General features: G+C 45.3%; 1 protein-coding gene across 3 annotated transcripts in view; it reads left to right on the top strand.

Moving 5' to 3' along the window:
- Positions 1–23,996, top strand: part of SARNP (SAP domain containing ribonucleoprotein) — a 156,845-nt gene that overhangs the window by 15,291 nt on the left and 117,558 nt on the right. For all 3 annotated transcript variants that reach the window (XM_073552229.1, XM_073552228.1, XM_073552230.1), the window contains exons 2-3: positions 5,311–5,410; positions 10,261–10,307. In XM_073552229.1, coding sequence (XP_073408330.1) covers positions 5,311–5,410; positions 10,261–10,307 — 147 coding nt within the window. The remainder of the gene's footprint in view (positions 1–5,310; positions 5,411–10,260; positions 10,308–23,996) is intronic.

Below are 23,996 nucleotides of genomic sequence, written 5' to 3'. Positions count from 1 at the left end.
AACTCCAAGTCCCACGTTGTTATTCTCCAATGATTCTTACCCCAGCTACACTTCTTACACAGAAGATTGGAGCTGCTACAGTTCCTCTCGGGAATTTCGATAACAAGGACATTTACAAACGTCAGTGGAAGCAAGTACAACACATAGCCAACGTGTTTTGGCACCGTTGGAAGACCGAATACTTGCACCTGCTTCAAAACCGTCACAAATGGCAGACACCCAGTCCCAATCTCCAAGAAGGAGACCTTGTTCTCTTAAAAGACAAAGAGGCTCATCGTAACGACTGGCCAATGGGTCTTATCACCAAGGTCATGCCAAGCGAGGACGGAAAGACTCGTAAGACAGAAGTTAAGGTGACAAAAGGGGGCTCTACCCAAACCTTCCTCCGTCCGGTCACCGATCTCGTGCTGCTACTGCCAAAGGAGGACGTCACATGAACTGAACATTGCTCCTGGACGTTGCTCACGGCGGGGAGCATTCCTCCTCATTCCCCAGTTTTTTATTGAACATTGACATTTTCCATTGGATTGCTGGGTTAGTGGAAGAGTTGGCATGTTTCCGGCTTCCCCAATCCGAAGATGGGTTTATAGTCTTGGACTTATCTTCCGGTGTGATCTACGGGTCAACAACAACGAGTTGGACTTTAAAAATGTTTGATGTTTATTATTGCATACATGTTTTTCTCTTTTCTCTTGTTTTTCAGGTTTGAACGACTTCGAAGAATTACGGACATCGTGAAATCCAAGGATTTCAGATGGGGAGTGTCATGTCCCACGACTTGGGAAATCATTTAATATTTGCATTGTTTGTGTTGCATCATCTGTTGCTAGGCAGAAGTTTGCCTTTCCCTGTATTTTGTTCCAACTCTCTCCCTGTAGTCCTGTGATGTATGTTTGTTCCCTACTTCATTCTCCATTTTGTGATCGTCCCTCCATCTGTATGCATCCTGTTACATGTCCTCTGAAGAATATTCCTTTTTACCTGCTGCTTTCATCATAATACAAGAATTTCAGTTAAAGCATCCCTCTTTTCCTGGAGTCTTCTTATGAGATCGTGGCTGAGTTAAGCTGTCTGATCGGTATGAACGTGAGTACAGGTCGATACGGAAGGGGCCCAGAAAGAGAGGTCTATCCAGGCACCATACGTTCTACATATCCATGAGTCAGAATAGGGATTCTAATAATACCTTACCTGGACGATCTGTTAATCAAAGGCCGTCCCGCCGAGAATACGTTCTGAATCTGCAGATTACTCTGGGCACTCTGACGCGCCTCAGCTGGATAATCATCAGGGAAAAGTCCACTCTGTACCCTACTCAGTGACTAGTTTTCCCTGGGCATGGAGTTCCACATGAACCTTTCCTTACGATGGACAAGTTTTCCGCTCTCAAAGGGAATCCGATCCCTGAAACACCCAATCCTCATTCCCCTTCTGTCCTGCATGAGGGTCCTAGGGTAGATCATAGCCGCCATGGTAGCCGTCCCATTTGTCCCGTTCAACACCCGTCCTTTTCACCTGTCCCTACTCTCTGCCTGGGACAAGTGTTCAGTCTCTCTGGACCGAACCATACTCCAGCCTCTTAAGGGGAGGCTGTGGGGGACCTTGTCGTCAGTCCTGCACGGGAGATCCTTTCTCCCTCTTCAGTGGCAGGTCATCAGCACCGACGCCAGTCTTTTCGGGTGGGGAGTGGTTTTCCATCGAAAACAGCGCAAGGGCTCTGAATCCCTCAAGGAGCCCTTCTGGAAATCAAAGATGGAAGTGTCCGTAGTGTAGTGGTTATCACGTTCGCCTTACATGCGAAATGTCCCCAATTCGAAACCTGGCAGAAACACAATCCTCCTTGCCATCCTCCGTGGGCAGGCTCTTCTTGTGGGCAAACCAGTCCGCATTCATTCGGACCGCCACAGCTGTGTACATAACCCACTAAGGCGGAACTCAGCCGTTAAATCTCGGGGGTGGGAAATTGGGCAGCCAACTTCCTTAGCCGCCAGGGCCTAGCATCAGGCGAGTGGTCTTTCCACCCCTCGGTGTTGTGAATTCTCTCTCTGGCTTCCCTCTGGTGATTACTGAAGATAGTGGAGCTCGTCAGATTGAGAGTTCTCTTTCTGGGCTCCCTCTGGTGGTTACTGGAGGTAGTGGAGCTGATCTGATTGACAGAGACTTGCCACCTGATAATGAGGAAGACGATTGGAGATCTGGGGTTTCTGATTGGGATTTAAGACAGCTGACTCCCTCTATCCCTGCTGGTGATTTTCTTCCTGTGCCTCCTGAGGTCTGATGTCTCCTGCTCTTTCCCTGCATGTTCAGCTAAGTGGTTCATTTGCTATTCTGTTTGCATTTGATCTGTTTTTTTGTTTATCTCTGCTTTGTGCGGGTCAGCTAGCTTCGGCTGGGGCTGTGCTGAATCACCGCCCATACGTTACTGCATGTGCCAGTTTGTTTTGTCCCCATTTATATTGGTCTCTTTTTGCTTTGCTTTCAGAATATACCAGAGTGCTGATATAGTGGGGGGCGAAGTCGTGCGACTTCATTGTTTTTGTGCATCAGACGTGTTGGACTTTTTGCAGGGTTTTTTGCGTGATTTCAGACAGTGTCTTTCCTTTCCTGTCCTGTCTAGTCAGTGTGGGCCCCATCATTTGCTCAGTCTATTTTTCTGCCTGCGTTTGTGTTTTCATCTTGTCTCACCGACAATATATGTTTGGGGGCTATCTATTCCTTTGGGTTCTGCTCCGGGGAAGTTTAGATTTCCCCTTTCTTGCTTTAGGATTAGTTAGCTCTCGGGCTGTGCCGAGGCGTCTAGGATCATCATAGGTACGCTCCACGTCTACTGCTAGTTGTGTGGACAGGATCAGGGGTCTGCCTCCGCTTAGTTGGGATGATTTAACGAATCCTGCTTTGAGCAGGGGGTTGGACCAGATGGCCCTGGAGGTCCCTTCCAACTCTACGATTCTATGATTCTAGTTACCAACCTCTCTGGTTTTCTGTGGCTTAGCCTAGGCCTGCTATCCTCCTCCGTGACCCAATCATAACAGCCCGATCTGTCATCGTTGGGGTACTCCGGATGTCGACCTCATGGCGTCTCGAATGAACCACAAGGTCCCTCGATTTGTAGCCAGGTCCAGGGACCCTCTGGCCATTGATTGCGACGCACTGGTGATTCTGTGGTCCCAGTTTCGATTCTTCTGTTTCGACCTTGCCTTGATCTCAAGAGTGATTAAAAAAAAAATAAATGAATAAATCAGAGGGCATTCAAGTCATTCTGATAGCACCAGACTACACCAAAACTACCTTGGTATGCGGAGCTGGTGAGCATGCTCTCGGACGTCTCCTGAAGGCTTCCAGAACGTCCAGATCTTTTCTCGCAAAGCACCCTCTAACACCAGAGTTCTCAGTCTCTGAGTTTAACAACATGGCAGTTGAGGCGTGCATTTACCATAGGTACTGGAAAGCATTTTTTTGATGGTGCGACGTCAACAACGTTTTCCCACTGTCTTTCTCCCTTCCATCCATTCTTGGCTTTCTTCAATCTGGTCTAGACTCAGGTCTGTCCCTTAGTACCCTACAGGGCCAGGTCTCAGCTTTATCGATTCTTTTCCAGAGGGATCTGGCATCTATGCCACAGGTTAAAGCCTTTCTCCAGGGAGTTGCCCTCTTGGCCCCTCCCCACCATCCTCCGATCGATCCGTGCCTTCTTAACCTCGTCTTTAGCGCTCTCCAAACAGCGCCTTTTGAACCCATTCAGAACATTCCACTTTCCCTCCTTTCATGAAAAGTGACCTTCCTAATTGCCATTAGGTCCATTAGGAGAGTTTCTGAGCTTGCGGCCTTAGGCTGAGTGCAGACGGACTTTTTAGCCCTGCAGATTTTTCTGCGCAGAATGGAAGAAATCCGCAGGTCAAATGACCTGCATTTTTCCAGCGGATTTCTTCCATTTTTCCTGTGGTTTTTGTGCGGTTTTCCACTGCGGTTTTCCCCCTGCGGATTTGGTGACAGGGGAGATGGAAAACCGCACAAAAGAAGTAACATGCTGCGGATTTTGTACCGCAGGAAAATCGCGCGGAAAAATCCACAGCGTCTGCACAGCGTTTTTTTTTTTTTTTTTTTTTTTTTTTTTTTTCCATTGATTTAGGCTACTGTACATCACGATGCGGATATGCAACGTTTCTGCGCTGTAAAATCCGCTGCGGATCCGCTGCAAATCTGCATCGTGTGCACACAGCCTTACCCTGTTGTTTCTCATCTCTAAAGTTCGCCGGAAGGGGCTCCCAGCTTCCCAATTCCACAATTGCTCGTTGAATTCGTTATGCGATACTGGAAGCATAACGTGTTCAGGAGAAACGTCCCCTTCCAGGAGTAGAGCCCACGCCACCCGAGCTGTCTGTCACCAAGCTTTGATATTAAAGATTTGCAGGGCCGCGACCTGGTCGTCTTTGCACACCCTTGCGAGATCCTACAGGTTCATACCCAGGCCTCGTCCGATGAAGGTTTATTTAGAAAGGTACCGCAGGTGGCAGTAGCACACGACCGACCTAAGTCCTTTCTATACGTTGCCTAAGTTTTTTTTTTTTCCCACCCTTGGGACTTCTTTGGGACGTCCCATGGTAACCTGTGTCCCCCATTGAAGCGTTATAGAAAGAGGGATTTTTGGTACTCACCTTAAATATTTCTTGGAGCCATACCCTGGGGGACACAGCACCCTCCCTCTTTAAGTTGTACCGTGTTGGGCCTAAGAGCCTCTTGTTGGGTTGATACATATTTGTGAGTTCATGTTACTTCTACTGCTTTTTTCACCAACTGAGGTACTTGGTGCCTGTTGGTGGGTGTATACTGCCAGGGGAGGAGCTATTTTTCCTATTTTGCATAGTGTCAGCCTCCTAGCAGCAGCAGCAGTATATGCACCCATGGTAACCTGTGTCCCCCAATGAAGGCTCCAAGAAATATTTTACGGTGAGTACCAAAAATCCCTCTATTTCACAAAAGAGAATCAGCTGTAATGTCTGTATATTCTTTTTCTCACCCCTCCCCAGGAGCTGTGGTGTGATTAGCTATGTTCCTGCTTGTCAGACATAGCCATTACACAGTACACAGCAGAGGCACATTTATATAATTATCTCTGCACAGGAACATGTTATTTAAACATATCCAATTGTGGAAGTTATTATTATTCCAAGATCTATTGATATTCTCTTTTGTTCGTGGCACAATCCCTTTAATGAAACTGTTAGATCCCCATGAGATTAGTCAAACCATCCTAGTTTACTAATGTAAATACAATAATACTTTGTTCTCTTCTCACAATTATTTTTGCAGCTAGCAGAGCTAAAGCAAGAATGTCTCACCCGTGGTTTGGAGGTGAAGGGTAACAAGAGTGACCTGGTGAACAGACTTCAAGCATATATAAATGAACACGGTTGGCTAAAGCTCACGTTTTAACTCTTCTCTGACTTTATTAAAGGGTTATTCCAATGTTTATAAATAGATATTGTTGGATAGTGTTTGTAAGTACAAGCAGTTTACTCATTTAAAATTTCAGCCGTTCTTGAGATATTAACTTTTCTATTTACAGCTCATTGGCTTGGAGGCTGACAATCGTTGCAAGACTGCAGATCATACACAGTGCTTACAAGATATTCTATATTAGGCTTGTAAGCACTGTTTTGAAGCTAACTAGGATCCCTGGAGCGTGTTGTTACCACCTTCAGTACAGTGCTTTCAAGCTAGTCATCGGTGGTCGGCCTCGTAGGCAATGAGGTGTAAGCATACGAAGTATGATAAAGGGGTTGTCCACTTCTCAGACATCCCTTTTCAATCACCATGTCCCCCCCTCCCCTTAGAAAATAATATTTATACTTGTGTGCGGCGCCATTGTTTTTACAAACAGTATCTAACAATACCCATTTATGAAAAGGGGAATAAACCTTTAATTTTATCGGGAAACTAGATGCAATTTTTACACCATTCAGTGTAATTGTACATCTTTGAACCATAATTTTATTACTTTTATATTGTATATTTGAAATGAAACATAATGCAACTTAACAAATAGTCTTGACTTGAAAATGTTGCTTAGGCCTGTTTCACATTTCCGTTATTTTGACGGGAGGCAAATCCGCCAGAGTGGTTAAAAACGGATCGGCCTCCGTCATGGGCTAAACGGATGCTACAGGATCTGTGTTGTGTACGGATCCGCTGGAGGGGAAATTTAAAGGAACCGCGGCCTAGAGAGAGAGAGAATTTTTTTCTTTGCATGGCTGTTCCGGATTGCTACTCAGCCCTGCTCCAGCGAATCTGCCGGGCATGCACAATATAAATTAGCGGACCGTCGCTCGGAAAAAACGTTGCAGAGTCCGTCTCATCAGCCCAGGAGACGCTAAAAGTTTGACGGATCCGTCAAAAAATGGGTGGGACAGACGACCGTCAGTCAAGATCCGCCGCTAATGTAAGTCTATGAGGGGAAAACGGATCCGCCCCTTTTTTGGCGGATCCGTTTTTTTCGAAAATTGGCGGATTTTGACTGACGACAAAAAAACGGAAGTGTGAAACAGGCCTTAGTGTAGTGCATGTGTTGTATGTAGTCTGTAAATATGGAGACACAGATCTGCTTAGGAGACCGATATGGAAAATAGGTGTGATTATTTGCAAAGTAATGTTTTTTTATTTTGCAACAATAGCACAAAATGGTTTACAAATGTCTGTTTATTCCTTTTACAATGTCTTTTTTTTTTCCATTGCAACATGGAAATGTATAAGCTTTGGAATAGACCTTTTTGTCAATGTGGTTTGTAAAAGATAAGGTTACATAATAATTAAAAGGATTTTCTGGGAATAATAAATAAAGGAAATGTCATTAGAAATAAATTCCTAAGTACTTTTACTTATGAAGTCACACACATTTTCACTCCAGAATTTAAATGGCTGCTGTCTTGTTACACTTATAGAAACTTGCCTTAGACTGTTAATAGGGCAGGTGACTGTGAGCATGTGCAGTAGGAAGCTGCCAGCTCTTTCTGCAAGTGTAGGAAGATCTGCTCCTAGTGAATATGCTGATCTAATACTGGAGATACTAGCGGTGCTAAGGTAAGACGAGGCTGCTAACACTGCTACCCACACTGTCTTTCTTAATGCTGAGCAGATGCTTTGATGTAGAGATAACTGACAGTATATGGGGTAAGTCAAAGCAGCTGAGCTCCTCCTGCTCATGTTCACAGACACAGGTCCCAGTATATTAGGACAGGTTCCTGTCATTGTAAGGGCTCATATATAGTGTATAAATTGGACGTTTGCTGTCTGATTTTTGATTAGTTAGCACACGGACAGCACACTAGCCCATGTTATTCAATAGGGCAGTTCAGATGAACAATTTTTCTCTTGGTCTGTCTGTCTGTGAGAAATTGCAGTGTGCTCAATTTTCTTCTTGGATGAGACTCACCCAATCTAGTCTATAGGTGGGTAAAAACAAATCTGATCCCACACAGACCATCAGCGTGGCATCCAAAGTTTACAATTACGTTTGTATTGTAAACCTAGGAAACTGGATTTGATCATAAACATTTTTTAGTATCGGTGTAAGAAAATGGATTGCACACGGATGTCACAAGGTTGTAAAAAAGGACACATGGAGGAAAATGAAAAAATTGTAAAGTTTTCTGGATGAAACTCGGATGATTTCTCATACATTCATCTGAAGAGGCCCTTACGGGTTGGGTGCCAAGTTTAATTCTGTAGTGAGAACCTCTCTAGAAAAAGGCAGCATGCCTGAACGATTAAAAGTATTTAGGAATTTATTATTATTATGACATTTCCTTTTTCCATTTTTTTTTTTTTTTGCTTACCCATTTTATGGTTAGCAAAGATAGATTCACCTAGCTCCACCCATTATCATGCATTTCTGATCACTGGAGTCTGTGCTATCCTTTGGGTAGGTCATCGGTGTCTGATCGGTCGGGGCCTGATATCCGGCACCCCCCCGTCGATCAGCTGTTGATGACGGTCACTTGCCAGAAGTGGTCACTTGCCAGAAGTACTCACTTGTGGAGCTGGCTGTCTTCTGATAGTGGCTGCCACATGTTTCTACACATCTGCCTCCTATTGATTTCAATAGGAGGCGGATGGGCAGTACCAAGCCCTGGCCACTATCAGAAGATAGCCTGCTCCGCAAGTGAATACTTCTGACTGGTGGCCGCCACCATTGTATCTAGGGATATTGGGAATTCTACCAATTGCATAAATAGCGTGCTCAAATTTCCTCTCCATTTGAAGTCTGGGCTGGATTGGTTAAAACAGTTGAGGTCTATTTAACATCATCATGATCATCTGCTGTTAGACCTATGCACCTATACTGATGAGAATGAAGGGACCATAGACCTACTTCTACCCTTTCCATTGTCTCAGCCTCACCAAATACAATTGTAGATTTATGATTGCTGCTGTGTTGGGTACTGCTATAAGTAAGCACCTTTATTTTGCTGTTACATAATCAATAGAGATTAGACTCCCAGACCCTAAATAATCTGTATTCATGGCTTATGTATGGGATAATCCATCAATGTCTTATCGTGGAAGAAAACATGTCAGTTGTTTCTGTTATAAGCTTAACACAAGGATCTAAGGGGTAACGTTTCTCCTTTCGGTGAGGGACAGGCCAGGCCTGGCATATCAGAATGAGGAGACTTGTATACGCCATGCGTGCTCCTCTGGGAAATTAAATATGCAACTTGCTTCTTCAGAGTGTAAGGCTAGAACTCTACTGCCGCCTTTTGGAAGTAGCAATCATAAAAGTCAATATCAACCCTTTAAAAAAAAAATGAACACGAAGAAGGAAAATTGCCCAGGAGAGAGTTAAGCCTTAGCTACCTAAAGTCAGAGATCTCCTTTTCATTTCTAATTATGTGCATAATTATGTGTATTCTTTATCCTAGTATAAACCGGGATTTTAGTTCCCAAACCATAAGACAACATATTTTCCAGGCTGTTATATTCAATTTTGTTGACAATCTAGAAATTAGTGATGGGCGAACCCAAATAGTAAAATTCATCTACTGTTCGGGCACGGAAGTCCATGTTAGTATTTGTGTTCTGCTGCTCGAACACCGGGTGTTTGTCACGCTGTCATGTTCATGGCAGCGCGGCAAACACCGTTTATGATTGGCAGTAAAATCATCCCTGCCGGTCAGAGAGCCGCGGTTCCCATGCTGTCAAAAGACAGTGTGAGCGCTCAGCTGTGATCCGAGGTATAAAGTTTACCTCCGGTCACTGGTTGGACTACTGATCTCATCATCCAACACCTGCTGCCGCTAATTACAGTGAGAGCAGGAGCGGCGGATGGTTAGAAAAAATTCAGGGGAACCCACGCTGTTTGTGTGTGTGTGTGTTTTTTTTTTTTTTTTTAATTATTATTTACAGCATAGTAGCGACTGATGAATACCCCATCTGCCGCTCCTTCTCTCACTGTTATTAGCTGCTGCAGATGTCGGATGATGGGATCAGTAGTCCCATCAGCTGACACCAGTGGCTGGAGGTAAACTTTATACCTCGGATCACAGCTGAGCGCTCACCGATAATTTAACCGCCGATCATAAGTGGTGTTTGTCACGCTGCCATGCACATGACTGAAAGCCTGGAGGCAATTAACTTCTTTCCTCCCGGAAGCCTCAGGCTTTCAGTCATAGAGGCACAGCTAGCGCAACTTCAGTTACTGCTTATTACCTAGTGAGCGGTGTCTGTAACCATGCACTGGCACTGACTGACAGCCGGTACTGAAGCTGCAATCGTATGACTGAAAGCCCGGAGGAATAAAGTTTAATCTCCTCTCGTCGACCTAGCTGTCAGTGCAGTGGTCACATAGCTTTAGTATTCAATTTACCTACAGATTAACACAAATGCCCTTTATTCCTCCTGGCATTCTTGAATTTTCAGTCATAGAGCCGGCTGTCAGTGCCAGAGCGTGGTTACAGCCACTGCTCACTAGGTTCTAAGCGGTGACGGCAGCGGGGCTTTCAGTGCAGTGACCGTACAGCTTCACAACGCTATTTACCTGCAGATTAACCCCATATCTGCAGGGTAATAGCGGTTTGGGACATGACAGATTCCCTTTAAGTTAAAGGAAGAAAAAAAAGTTCCCTTTAACCTCTTTAAGACAAACGAGTTCTATATATTTTAAAAATGTAAAGGACTTTATTCTAGGGTTCCAATGTAGCAAAGAAACAAAGATCATTATCTCTAAAATTTAGTTTTAATTGTGCTTTTACATTTGCACTGCAGCTGAAGAGGAGGCAAATGAAGTAGATGTCCTAGGAGATGACACTGAGGTAATTACATTGTGAAAAAATGTTAATGTTCATTCTAACACGAGATTAAGCCAAACTACCATTCGGTTGTTGCAGCATGATTTGACTACATTGCAGCAGGTTTACTAGTCTAGTGATCATTATTTGCTGCTAAAACAATAATTTTATCAAAAGTACTGCAAGCAGCCCAGTAAGTGACACATCACTGCAATCAATCAGAGATTTGTTTCTACATTATGTTGCTCTCAGTTTAGGTGACAAAATGCTGGTGACAGATTAATTTATAACGCTGAGATTAGTTTAACGCATCAGTGTTTCAGACCTTGGTGCGTGGACTGTGGATACTGGTCTTGTAACCTGAAATCATAAGTATTATCAGGAGATACTCTGCTGTTGCATGCATTGCAGTCTACCCACACATTGAAACACAGATGTGTGAATCCAGCCTTACTTGCAAAAGTTGCTCATTTTGCATAGAATCTGTGCTGTTTAAAAATTCTTAGTCCCTTTATATTGATCAATCCACTGGCCTCTACCTGCACAAAGTAAGTTTTAATTCATGTCCCTCTTCCACAGCATTAACCCCTTTCCGGACGTATAGCGCCGGTGTCGGACTCCCTCCCTTTTGCTGTGGGCTCCAGTGGTGAGCCCACATCTTTCTCGGGACATATCAGCTGTTTTGAACAGCTGACATGTGCTTTCAATAGCCGCGGGTGTAATCGCGAACCACCCGCGGCTATTATCCACTTAAATACCACTATCAAACTCTGACAGTGGCATTTAAAAGCGCTTCCGGCAATCGCGCGGGAAATACGCACACCGATGACCCGCGTCACGTGATCGCGGGTCACCGGTGTGTCTGCATGACAACCGGTGGTCTCCTGGAGACCTCTATGGTTGTCAGTGCCGGCTTGCTGTGAGCGCCACCCAGTGGTCGGCGCTCATAGCAAGTGAGCAATTCTACTACATAGAGGAGGCGTTCTGATCATCACCTCTATGTAGCAGAGCCAATCGGGTTGTGGCAGCTTCTAGTCTCCTATGGAAACTATTGAAGCATGCCAAAAGGAAAAACAAAATGTGTGTAAAAAAAAAAAAAAAAAAAAAAAAAAAATATATGTAAAAGTTAAAATCGCCCCCTTTCACCCCATTAAAAATAAAATCAAACATACACATTCGGCATGGCCGCATTCAGAATCATCCGATCTATCAATAAAAAAAGGATTAACCTGATCGCTGAACAGCATAGTGATAAAAAAAATAAGTCAAAACGCCAGAATTGTTTTTTTGGTCGCTGCGACATTACATTAAAATGCAATAACGGGCGATCAAAAGATCGTATCTGCACCAAAATGGTATAATTTAAAAACGACAGCTCGACACTCAAAAGAGAAGCCCTTACCCAACCTGAGATCACGAAAGATGGAGACGCTACGGGTCTCGGAAAATGGCGCTTTTTTTAAGCAAAGTTTGTAATTTTTTTTCACCACTTAGATAAAAAAATAACCTAGACTTGTTTGGTGTCTATGAACTCGCAATGGAGAATCATAATTGCAGGTCAGTTTTAGCATTTAGTGAACCTAGCAAAAAAGCCAAACGAAAAAAACAAGTGTGGGATTGCACTTTTTTTTTTTTTTTGCAATTTCACAGCACTAGGAATTTTTTTCCCGTTTTCTAGTACATGACATTGTAAAACCAATGGTGTCATTCAAAAGTACAACTCGTCCTGCAAAAAATAAGCCCTCACATGGCCATATTGACGGAAAAATAAAGTTATGGCTCTGGGAAGGAGGGGAGCGAAAAAAGCTCTGGGGTTAAACAAAAATACATATCAATGTTTGTGTTTGAGACCCATATGGAAATTTATGATTTATGCCATGGATAGACCATACATTTATTCAATGGGAATATTGTTTTAATGTTCATTAGTGCTATTTGCAGGTTAGTAGGCTCATCCGGCTCTTCCAGTAATGAATTTTATATCGGTGCCTAAAAGACTTTGTTCATGCGTTGTTAGAAGCTGTTTTTTATTTTTTTTCCTGGAATCTGAGACAAAGCTTTTATGCTGAATTCAGCCGTACATGTATTACGCATCGCTCATGGCCCATGATGCGTGACCTGGCTCCCTGTCCGAAGTTTACCGCCTCTTAGGCTCATATAAGGCTGTCAGGTCAGTAAACCTGCGGCCACTCCTTGCATCAAATTCATGTAATCTCTGCTGTAGATGTGGCAGCGGTCAGCATGCTGAGCGGTGTATAAGGGCCCTGTCACACATAGCGATCTCGCTAGGGAGATCGCTGCAGAGTCACAAGTTTTGTGACACACCAGCGATCTCACCAGCGAGATTGCTGTGTGTGACAGCGATCAGCGACCGCCCCCCCCTGCCGGTATCGCTGATTGCTGTAGGAAACCGCTGGACATTTCTTTTGTCGCTGGTCTCCCGCTGGCCAGCACGCATCGCTGCGTGTGACAGGCGGGAGTCCAGCGATCTGCTGACATACACATCGGGTATCCAAGGGATGTGCGTCCCTTAGATACCCAATGTGTACGTTAGTTACTAGCTCCCTGCATCAGTGCGCTGGTAACTAACGAACACAGCGACGCCGCGCACTCGGCGTCGCTGTGCTGATTGCTGGTGAAGCTGTCTGTGTGACAGCTAACCAGCGATCACATAGCGACTCACCAGCGATCCTGACACATTGATATCTTTGTCGGGATCGCTGGTGAGTCGCTATGTGTGACTCCAGCTTTACCCCTCTCACATCCCAGATTGGCAGCATTCTGTGTACACTGTGTAAGGGTATGAAAGGCTAATAGTGCTTTAGCCAAGTATCTGCAAGAAAACATTGCCATCTGGTGACCAGAGATGATAAGAATAGAGAAAACCGAGAGTGATAATAGTAGGAACTGAAGAGTGAAGCATACCTAACCTTAGGGAAAAGATTAGAGGAGACATTGGGTCAGATGGCAGATGTGGCACAGTTAGTAATTATAAAAGACCCAGGAGTGTAGTGAAGTGAAAGAGTTGGCTCCCAAACCTGTAGCCAGTCAGATGTGCGGTCCAGCGCGAGCTGGCTTATATCCTTCGTTATTAGAGGCCAGATGCAAGTGAAGAGATGAGCTGAGGCTAGAGACCAGATACAGGATATCTGAGCCAAGTGCAGAGACAAGAATCCAGATCCGAGCCGTCGGCGCTGAAAGGGAGACCCGGTCGTAGTGGAAGGATGTTTGTGAGCTGAAACTTCCAGCGTAGATGTACAGTACAGAAGGGGACTGGGGCCATGCTACAGGGAAAGAAGGCGGCCTTTGTGACGAGAATACCGTGTACCAAGAAACGCACCAGAAGTGTAGTGATTAGGGACAGAGTTAAGGTCCTGTCACACGAAGCGAGATCGCTAGCAAGATCGCTGCTGAGTCACTAGAACGGTGACGTTATAGCGATCTTACCAGCGAGATCGCTGTGTGTGACAGTGACCAGCGACCAGCCCCCCTGCCGGGTTTCGCTGATCGTGCCCGAAATGTCTGGACATTTCTTTGGTCGCTCATGTCCCGCTGAGTCGCTTGTATCGTCACGTTTGACACCTTGCCTAACTACCTCGTTAGCGACTCAGAAGCAAGACAAGGTGGGGATTAGCGTTCCCGTTTCCACGCCTACCTCGGCTCCGATTGGTGGTCACTACAGCGTCCTGATTGGCGGGCTTCCTTTTAAAAGAAGCTAACAAAGTCGCGTTTCAGTTCTTCGTTCCTGACCCGGGTGTGTCCAAGTTGAGATCCTGTTTTTGTCCGACGGCTGCGACTCCATTTTGGATCATCTGCTTTTCCATCTTCGTTGCTTCTCTAGCCAGTTAATGGTAGGTATTTTTTTGGGGTCTCAACAACAATTCCACATATTTGTTTTTTTTTTGGTTTATTTTATTAGGTTTTGGTGGTTTTTTTTTTTTTTTTTTTTTTATTTATTTCTTTTCTTTGTGCGAACAAAGAGCCATGTCTGGGTAGCCATTTTAGGCTATATGGAGTGACACTCCCAACACCCTGTTTTTTTATGTAATTTTTTTTTTTTTTTTTTTTTTTGCTGTATACCTCAAAGTTCCATTGATGTTCATGGTTTGTTAACCGTATTTTTCTCTTTGCAGATGTCTTACAACAGCGAGGAGTTCATTCGGGAGATGATCGAGCTGTATCGATCTCTTCCTTGTCTTTGGAAGATAAAGTGCGCCGAGTACAGTAACAGGATTAAGAAAAGGGAGGCTTATGAGAAGATGATTTGCCTATTTAAGCGTCACAACCCTAGCGAGAAGGTGGACGAAACCGTTGTTAGGAAAAAAATCCAGTCTCTCCGCAATGTATATAAAAAGGAGCTCAACAAGGTGGAGAAGTCGAGGAAGTCGGGTGCCGGCACAGATGAGGTTTATGTGCCCACGCTGTGGTACTACGACCTACTCGGCTTCACCCGCGACCAAGAACTTCCGAGGAAAACAGTGTCTTCATTGCGGCCAAATGTGAACCCTGACACTGAGATCGAGAATGATCCAGACACCCCAGTTGGAGATGTAAGTACCGTATTGTTTTTCAAAAGTAATAGAATTATTAATTTGCATGTACATGCCAGATTTTTTGTGTGAAAAATGTTAACATTAGCATATGGCCCAGAAGTCATTGAAATCTGCTCCGTATATGACCGTGTTTGTTTTACGTAATTTGTTTTGTTTTCTTTGTTCCCACATCAGCAGCGTGAACAAGATTGGGCGACGCAAGGGAGTGACCCCATCATGAAGTGTGAACGTAGTTTGGATGACGCATTTGAGGGCTTAAGTCAACAACCTGCTCCCCTATGCCGACGACAAAATAATACTCGCAAAAGGAAGGAAACTTTGCCCCCGTCCCCAGACCTTATGGGTTTGGCCAACCATATAATGGCAAGCTCGGCCATGGACACCTTTGCCCAATTCACAGCTGATCGCCTTGGAAAGCTGGATGCTAACCAGAGGAAACATGCCGAACGGCTCATATTTGAAACTTTGAGTGAAGCTGATTCCGGTCGGTTGGATGAAACCTCAACCGTAAAAAGATTGATCGCCCTTGAGCCTTCTTGGCCAGCTTCATGGGCTGAAATTCAAGATCCCCCTGCGGAGCACACCAGTGCGGAGGATTGGGCCATCGCAAAACCATCCCCAAACCCCGCCCAACCACCATTTTACTCACTACTCAGTCTTTTCACTCCCAACAATCTTCTCCGCCCAGACGGGGTTTTTCAAATTCAGATAATCAATATGAAGAATTATAGATAGCTTTTCTAACATTTTTTCGCAATCTGTTTAAAAATTATTTAATTGTTTATTTGTTGTATAATTTAAAAAGTGTTATTATTTTTAGGTGGTTGTGTTTTAATAAAATTCCTGTGTTTGAACTTTAATTGACTGAATTCTTCATTTTACTTTGACTATTTTTAACAAATATGTGTTGCCTCAATAGGAATGAAAAGCGTTATCATGCATTAGAGCGAGGGTTTTTTTTTTTTTTTTGATAGAGAAAACGCAACAACTGTTGATGTGTAATTTTTTTTTTTATCGCCGTCTTTTTCGGCAACTGTAATAAAACAAGAACTTACATAACATAAAAAAAAAAAAAATTATCGTCTTGCGCTACGTGCTTGGGCCGCCGCCCTTAACAGCAGCTGTTTGTGGTCCTCCACTGCTTTTGTCACTCTCCTCAGTGACTGCAGGAGCTCTTCAGGTGTTGGGATTCCTATGTTCAAACTTTACAATAAAAAGCATGATACATATTATCGGTTATTTTGTTTGTTGAATAAACTCTTACGGTTTCTCGCTGCGTCCGATTCTTCGGAGGATGAGGGGCTTTCGTTCCAACCGGATCCTCGTGCATCCTCTCCTCCGTTTTCCGGAGTGTCTGGCAGTGGCTCCAGCTCTTCATCTTCTGTTCCAACTTGGCTCTCGGTATCTGGAGGACAAAGAAAAAAAAAAAATATATAAATTATCAGGAACTAAATTGGGGAGCGTGTGTCTGTGCAGGTAATTTGCGGGTGTGTGCAGTTCCTGTGAGTGACTTTTCAGCGACTATATAGGGGTGCGTGTGTCTGTGCAGGTAATATGCGGGTGTGTGCAAGTTCTGGGAGGGACTTTTCAGGGACTATATTGGGGTGCGTGTGTCTGTGCAGGTAATTTGCGGGTGTGTGCAGTTCCTGTGAGTGACTTTTCAGCGACTATATAGGGGTGCGTGTGTCTGCAGGCACTATGCGGGTGTGTGCAAGTTCTGGGAGTGACTTTTCAGTGACTATATAGGGGTGTGTGTGTCTGTGCAGGTACTATGCGGGTGTGTACAAGTTCTGAGAGGGACTTTTCAGGGACTATATTGGGGTCCGTGTGTCTGTGCTGGTACTATGCAGGTGTGTGCAAGTTCTGGGAGGGAATTTTCAGGGACTATATTGGGGTGCGTGTGTCTGTGCAGGTAATTTGCGGGTGTGTGCAGTTCCTGTGAGTGACTGTTGCAACGACTAGGGGTGCGTGTCTGTGCAGGTACTATGCGGGTGTGTGCAAGTTCTGGGAGGGACTTTTCAGGGACTATATTGGGGTCCGTGTGTCTGTGCAGGTACTATGCGGGTGTGTGCAAGTTCTGGGAGGGACTTTTCAGGGACTATATTGGGGTCCGTGTGTCTGTGCTGGTACTATGCGGGTGTGTTCAAGTTCTTGGAGGGACTTTTCAGCGACTATGTTGGGGTCCGTGTGTCTGTGCTGGTACTATGCGGGTGTGTGCAAGTTCTGGGAGGGACTTTTCAGGGACTATATCGGGGTCCGTGTGTCTGTGCAGGTACTATGCGGGTGTGTGCAAGTTCTGGGAGGGACTTTTCAGGGACTATATTGGGGTCCGTGTGTCTGTGCAGGTACTATGCGGGTGTGTGCAAGTTCTGTGAGGGAATTTTCAGGGACTATATTGGGGTGCGTGTGTCTGTGCAGGTACTATGCGGGTGTGTGCAAGTTCTGGGAGGGACTTTTCAGGGACTATATTGAGGGGGTGTCTGTATAATGTGCACTTACCACGCTGGGAGACCATCTGGGCACGGACACTGGCAATACGGCTGCTTGAGCGGTAGCGCAGTTCCGCAAGCTTTTTCCTGATCTACCTGGTCGACCGATCCACTCCAAATTGTCTGGCCAAGCCCCGCCTAATACTACGGAGTACTGCCTGCTTATGAAGTACAGGGTGTGGATGCAGCTGCGTGCATGCATAATCCTGCTCATCCACCTCCCTGATTAGAAACCGCACCTCTGCATCACCCCAGTGACTTGAGCACCGCCTGGTCGCCATGTTAAAAAGGTCTAGGCTGCAGTTAGGGCATAACACACGCCCACGACGCTATTGCTCCACCCACATTTATTATTGACATGCGGCGGCTTCTAGGACGCTATAGCGTCCTCCAAGGGTTTTCCCCGCCATAGAAACCACCCGACTGGGACGCTTTTGCGTTCCGAAACCAAACCACACTTCACATGGGCATATATTTTGTGTAATGAATGTGTGTGTGTGCTCTTCTTTTTGTGATTGTGTAGGACGTGTATTTTTTTGTAGGTAAAGACACATAAATGGTTAAGTGTCTAATGTGAGTACATGTTTTTATATGTACCTTAATCTGTTTTGTAAAAAATTAAATACAGCAAACGAATATTTTAGAATAAAAAAAATTATTACTACAGAATGTATAAAATAATTTATTTATAAACATGGTACAACAGCAAAAAAAAAAATCACTGCTGATGCTGCCAAGAAACAGCACCAGGACCATTGAAATAATGGCAATACTCTTCACGGCAGGTCTTGGCATCCTGGGTGTATCTGCCGGGTCCAAGAGGTCAAAGGCCTGCTATTGCGGGTACGGTCGAACGCCATTCCCCCAGCTGAACTTCGCCATTTGTTGCGTCCACAGAGTCCATAAACCCTGGCGGGCAGTACGAACTGGAATCTCGCTGACGGAGAAAGTTGTGTAGCACATAGCAGGCCATCACCACAGAGTCAATTGAGTCCAGTTTCATGTTCATTGGCGTGTGCAATACACGGAACCGATTGGCCATGATCCCAAAGGCATTTTCAACCACTCGGCGTGCCCTTGACAAGCGGTAATTGAAAATACGTCTTTCTGGCGTTAGTTTTTTGGGGGAACGGTTTCAGCAAATGTGGATGAAGCGGGAAGGCCTCGTCGCCGACAAACACAAAGTTCATGTTTCCTCGAGTGTCCGAGTTTTGAGGCAACTGAAAGTCAGAGCCAAATAAACTTTCTCCAAAATGGGTATGTTCCAAAACCCCTCCATCGGAAACCCTTCCGTTCATCCCCACGTCCACATAAATAAATTCATACTTTGCGTTTACAAGGGCCATCAAGATGATACTAAAGTAGCCCTTGTAATTGTAGAAGTATGACCCGCTGTTTGGTTGGGTGATGCGGACATGTTTCCCGTCCAAGGCACCACCACAATTGGGAAACTGCCAGAGATCCTCGAAATCGGAGGCTATCTGTTTCCAATCCTCATCCGTTTTAGGAAAATCTATGAAGCTGCGTAGACACTGGAAAATCGCTCTGCATATCTCCGGAATAAGAACACTGAGGAGGGGCCTTGAAACAGCGGCAGAGAAATGCAGGTCCTGAAATGAGCGCCCGGTGGCCAGGAATCTCAGCGTGACTGCCAATCTTTCATCTACGGGGATGGCAGAATGCATTCTTGTATCCTTCCTTTCAATAAGTGGTGAAATTAGCTCCAATAAGTAGATAAACGATTCCTCGGACATCTGCAGGTAGTTCCGGAAATCATGTGGATTTTTGTCCTGCAGCTGTCTGACTAGCTTCATGTGCGACAATTCGGACCTCCTCTGCAGCCACTCTCTGGTCCACATTCGACGTTTTCTTTTGGAACGCCTCTCCAGGGTCTGGGCCTCATCACGACGGCGAGCTTCCTCAGCCAGCAAGGCAGCCACCACAACCGAACACAGCGCCTTGTTCATGATGGAGCAAACTGCAAAAAATAAAGTTGAAATATGTTTAAAATTTAGAAAATAAAGAAGTCACAACAAGCTATGGGTTATGCTACATTGCATACCACCCTATTACCCGGGCGTGGCTTTAACAAATGCAATTGCATACCATCGTATAACGGGCGTGGCAGTATACGTGCTTTTACACAGATTGCTGAGCATTCAATTGCATATGGGCGAGCCAGATATGAACCCACCAACTAAAATGGCTTACCATACGATAGGCGATGAAACCAAAGCCCTCCCTCAAGTAGAGCGAAATATACCCCAAAGATACATACCGTCAACACTGAATTGGCGTCTGGGTAAGTCAATCTGGAATCACAGCCCGTGAACGCTATTTGGACAGCCGGTGAACGCTACTAGAACAGGCGGTGAACGCAAATAGGACACCGATGACCGTTACTCGGGTGTGCTAGCCAAAAGAAGTGTTCGAAAACAATGAAATGGAGTGCTAGTACGTCACCTTCTTTTAAATGCACGGCCAATCAGGACGCGGTAGCGTCCACCATTCAGAGCTGAGAGGGCGTGAGAAAGGGAGCGCAATCCACGCCTGTGTAAATACAGCTTCACACAGTACATCCCTCATCGAGGTGTGAATCGTCAATGGAACATGCAATGTGACAGGGTCCCAACGACCACCGACATCGTTACAAAGGTCGCTATGACACGCTAGATCGTTGCTCCGTCGTTGGGTAGATTGGACTGTCTGACATCTCAATAGCGACCACATAGCGATGCGTCAACGATCCCTGTCGTGTCGTATCGCTGTCGGGATCGTTATAGCGTCACTAGGTGTGACGGGACCTTTATGCTACATTCAGTATTTGGTCAGTATTTTACATCAGTATTTGTAAGCCAAAACCAGGAGTGGGTGAAAAATACAGAAGTGGTGACGTGTTTCTCTTATATTTTTCCTCTGATTGTTCCACTTCTGTTTTTGGCTTTTAAATACTGAGGTAAAATACTGAGCAAATATTGAATGTACATGAAACAAGAGGGGATTATAGGGAGAAAAATGGGAAGCACAAGCATCTAAGTGTAGTAGTTAGTTTCCAAAGGTATATACTCAGTGTGAATACACTCACCTATTTGGTGTCTTGAGATACTGCATGTAGATCCAATCCCTGGGTCACTCCATTCCTCTTTCCATTCAGTTTGCTGCAAATATCTGGGAATTAGTGAGAGCACTGGACAGCGCTTTCATAGGCTATAACACTTGGTGAATGTTTTTCCCAGCAATATGCGCTCCTGAAGGATGATGATGGAACTTGATATTTAGATTCAAGGATGATTTTTATTTTTAATTCAAAATAAAATACAACCGATTTCGACTGCTAAGAGTCTTCCTCAGGTATAATGTCAAGCTTGACATTATACCTGAGGGAAGACTCTTAGCAGTCGAGCGCATATTGCCTGGAAAAACATTCACCAAAAACTGAATGTGTAAATGTGTCAAAAAACAAACTCCACTCACACTACCTGTCTATATTGTCTGTTTTGACGGTGCGGCGACCTGAGCCGAATGCAACGTATTGCATTTTGGTGCGGTCGCCGCACCGTTAAAATGACGCATGCGGAGGCATCCGCATACATCAGCACGGCCTGCGTACCCAATGTTAAAGATAGGGTACGCATGCCGCTTGCCGAGGTAGGCGGAGCTAACGGGAGGAGGTGCGGCCATGGGCGGAGCTTCACAAAGGAAGTCTGCAGCCCTACGTACCTTGGCCATACGCTAGTGTGAAACTAGCCTAAGATAATTTAAGGTGTTCAGTAGATTGCATTAGCTGGACAGGTCATCAAACTTGAGGCTATTTAGTTTAGAAAAAAGTCAGCTAAAGGTTGATGTATTGTAAATGTACAAATATATGAATGGACAGAACAGAGATATTTCTAAAGATCCTTTTACTTCTATGCCTGTTCTCTGCCATATTTGTGATGGTGCTATTTATTAAAGGGGCTGTCCAGGTTTGTGATGAAAGTCTTCATTCACTCTATGTGATTGAAGCTGCACCTCTATAACTGAAAGCCGATGGCTTCTGGGAGGAATTGAGGTATTTTCCTCCTGGTAGCTGGGCTTCTAGTTCACTGGCCATACAGCTTTAGAACGCTATTAACCTGCAGATTAACCCCATATCTGCAGATTAAGTGTCTTTTTTTTGTTTTGTTTTTTTTGCATGAATGTTTCCCTGTTAAAGATAACTCCATATTAACTCATTTTCCAACATCAGGCAATGACAGCAGTTTAACCCCTTTGCGACCTTGGACCTATAGGTATGTCCAAGGTCACCTTTGCTACAGGCAACGGCGATGGGCTTGCAACTTTTCTGGCATGTCAGCTGACATGTGCCTCTAACAGCCGCTGGTGGAATTGTGATCCACCCACGACTGTTAACATGTTAAATGCCACTGTCAATCTCTGACAAACGCCGCCCATGTCACATGACCGCAGGTCGCTGATGGGTTGCGCTGATGGGTTGCGCTGATGGGTTGGCATGACAACCCGGGGTCTGCAGGAGACCTTGTGGATTTCATTGCCGGATAGCTATGACATGACAGATGATCATTTTTAGCTAGACACAGCACAGCTGCATCCCTGATATGGTCGCAGCTTCTTGTCTCCCATGAAAATTAATGACGCTAGTAAAAAGTAGAGGAGGGGAAAAGTTTTTAAAAATCAAAAAAGAATAAAAGTTTAAATCGCCCCCCCCCCCCCCCCCCCATTCGCCTTATTCAGAATAAAACAATAAAAAAAAATACAGATATTTGGTATCCCGGAGTTCAGTATAGCCTAATTTGTAAACGGTGTAACGAGAAAAAAAATCAAAGCGCCAGAATTGTGTTTTTTGTTTTTTTTTGTCACTGCTACATTGCATTAAAATGCAATAACGTGTGATCAAAATATTGTCCATGACCTGTTGAAGCGCAATGTAAGCGCGAAACGATCGTCGTCTTTATTTGCTCCATCGTTTTATCTGCCTGCTGTTGATATGATGCCACAATAAAGGATATTTTTTTGCACAAAATGGATTGTGCCTATCTGCTTTCTTCTCTATTGATATACAGACTATTTTCCTTGGAAGTGGCACCCGTATTCCCTGAAGTGTGTGCAGCTTCACTGACCCAGGGGTCTCAAACTCTGCAGAGTAAATGGGCCGCACATAAAAAAAAAAATAGAGCTGGCGGGCCACATTCCTTTTAAACTTAATACACCTCGTGCACGCGCGGCTCCGCTCCGTACACCTCGTGCACATGCGGCTCCGCTCCGTACACCTCGTGCACACGCGGCTCCGCTGCATCCACCCTGTAAACCCCTTCTAAACCCACACATAAACTTACCATGACTACCAGCACAGACAGCGTACTGCATACACTGAGTCCCCTTATCATGTGACCCCTGACTCCTCCCCCTCCTGTGACCTCATCCTAGGTCTTGTGCACACAGAACAGCCATCACGCTCTCCTGAATGCGTGCCTTCCACCTACCTCAGGGAGTGAGACATGTGGTGCACTGCGGGCCACAGATGACTGCCTCAGGGGCCGCATGCGGCCCGCGGGCCACGTGTTTGAGACCTCTGCATTAATCCGAGGTCATACAGCTGTGTCTTTGTCCTGCTTTTCTTCTATGGTATGTGATTTGGATCAAAATATTGTATCTGCACCAAAATGGCATGTAAAAAAATAAGCCCTCACCCTGTCCCAGATCACAAAAAATGGAGCAGCTAGGGGTCTCGGAAAATGGTGACACTTTTTTTTTAACAAACTTTTGGACTTTTCACCAGTGAAAAAAGAACCTAGACATATTTGGTATCTACGAACGCATAATGACCTGGTGAATCATAATGGCAGGTCAGTTTTAGCATTTAGTAATGAAAACCCCAAAAAAGAATTGGGGGATTCCACTTTTTTTTTGTTGCAAATTCGCAGAAATTTGAACTTACTCTGTCGCCTCATTGGGGGACACAGAACCATGGGTGTTATGCTGCTGTTCACTAGGAGGCGACACTATGCATAATCTGAAAAAGATTAACTATGGCTCCTCCTCTGCAGTATACACCCCTGGACGACGTCAGCCTTCTCCAGTTTTTGCTTACTGTCGCAAAGAGGCACACCTCTTTTTTTTTTTTTCTCTATTCTTCCTTTCTTTCCGTTTTTTCGTCCGGAATACAGATGAAGAAAAGTGGGTCTCTAGCGAGACTCCTGGCATGGCTCCTTCCTTGGCCCCCTTTTTAGGGGTGCCCAGTTGAAGTGGAGACGGCTATTCCCCATGTCGCTCCTTCCCCAGTCCCTCGGGTACTGGTCCGAAGTTGAGACCCCCCTCTTTCCCCAACCCCTTTGGGGTCTAGGTTGAGGTCGAGGCAAGGATGAAGACCCCCTGACGATGACAGACGCACCCTCCCTAATCCCCCTCAGGGGGCATTAGGTTGAGACACCTCAGGTAGGGTCGGTGAATGGTAACAGTCTGCACCAGGGACCCCAGACCAGCTGTGGCATCCTGCTGGGGCCGGGGGAGAGTGCAGGCAGACATGGCACAGCCGAGACAGGGCTCTCTGCGCCCCTGTCTCTGCAGCAGCGGCCCCATAGCGCTTCACAGGGACTCAAGAACCGCTACCCCTGCTGCCCCCACTGCTAGCCAGTCGCCCATTCTGGGGGGGTATGGTGCAGATCCGACCC

The sequence above is a fragment of the Dendrobates tinctorius genome, unplaced genomic scaffold, assembly GCF_039654945.1.
Source record: "Dendrobates tinctorius isolate UK_male_01 unplaced genomic scaffold, ASM3965494v1 ptg000187l, whole genome shotgun sequence".
In the NCBI taxonomy this organism is placed as follows: Eukaryota; Metazoa; Chordata; class Amphibia; order Anura; family Dendrobatidae; genus Dendrobates; species Dendrobates tinctorius.
This window is presented reverse-complemented; position numbering and strand designations above follow the sequence as displayed.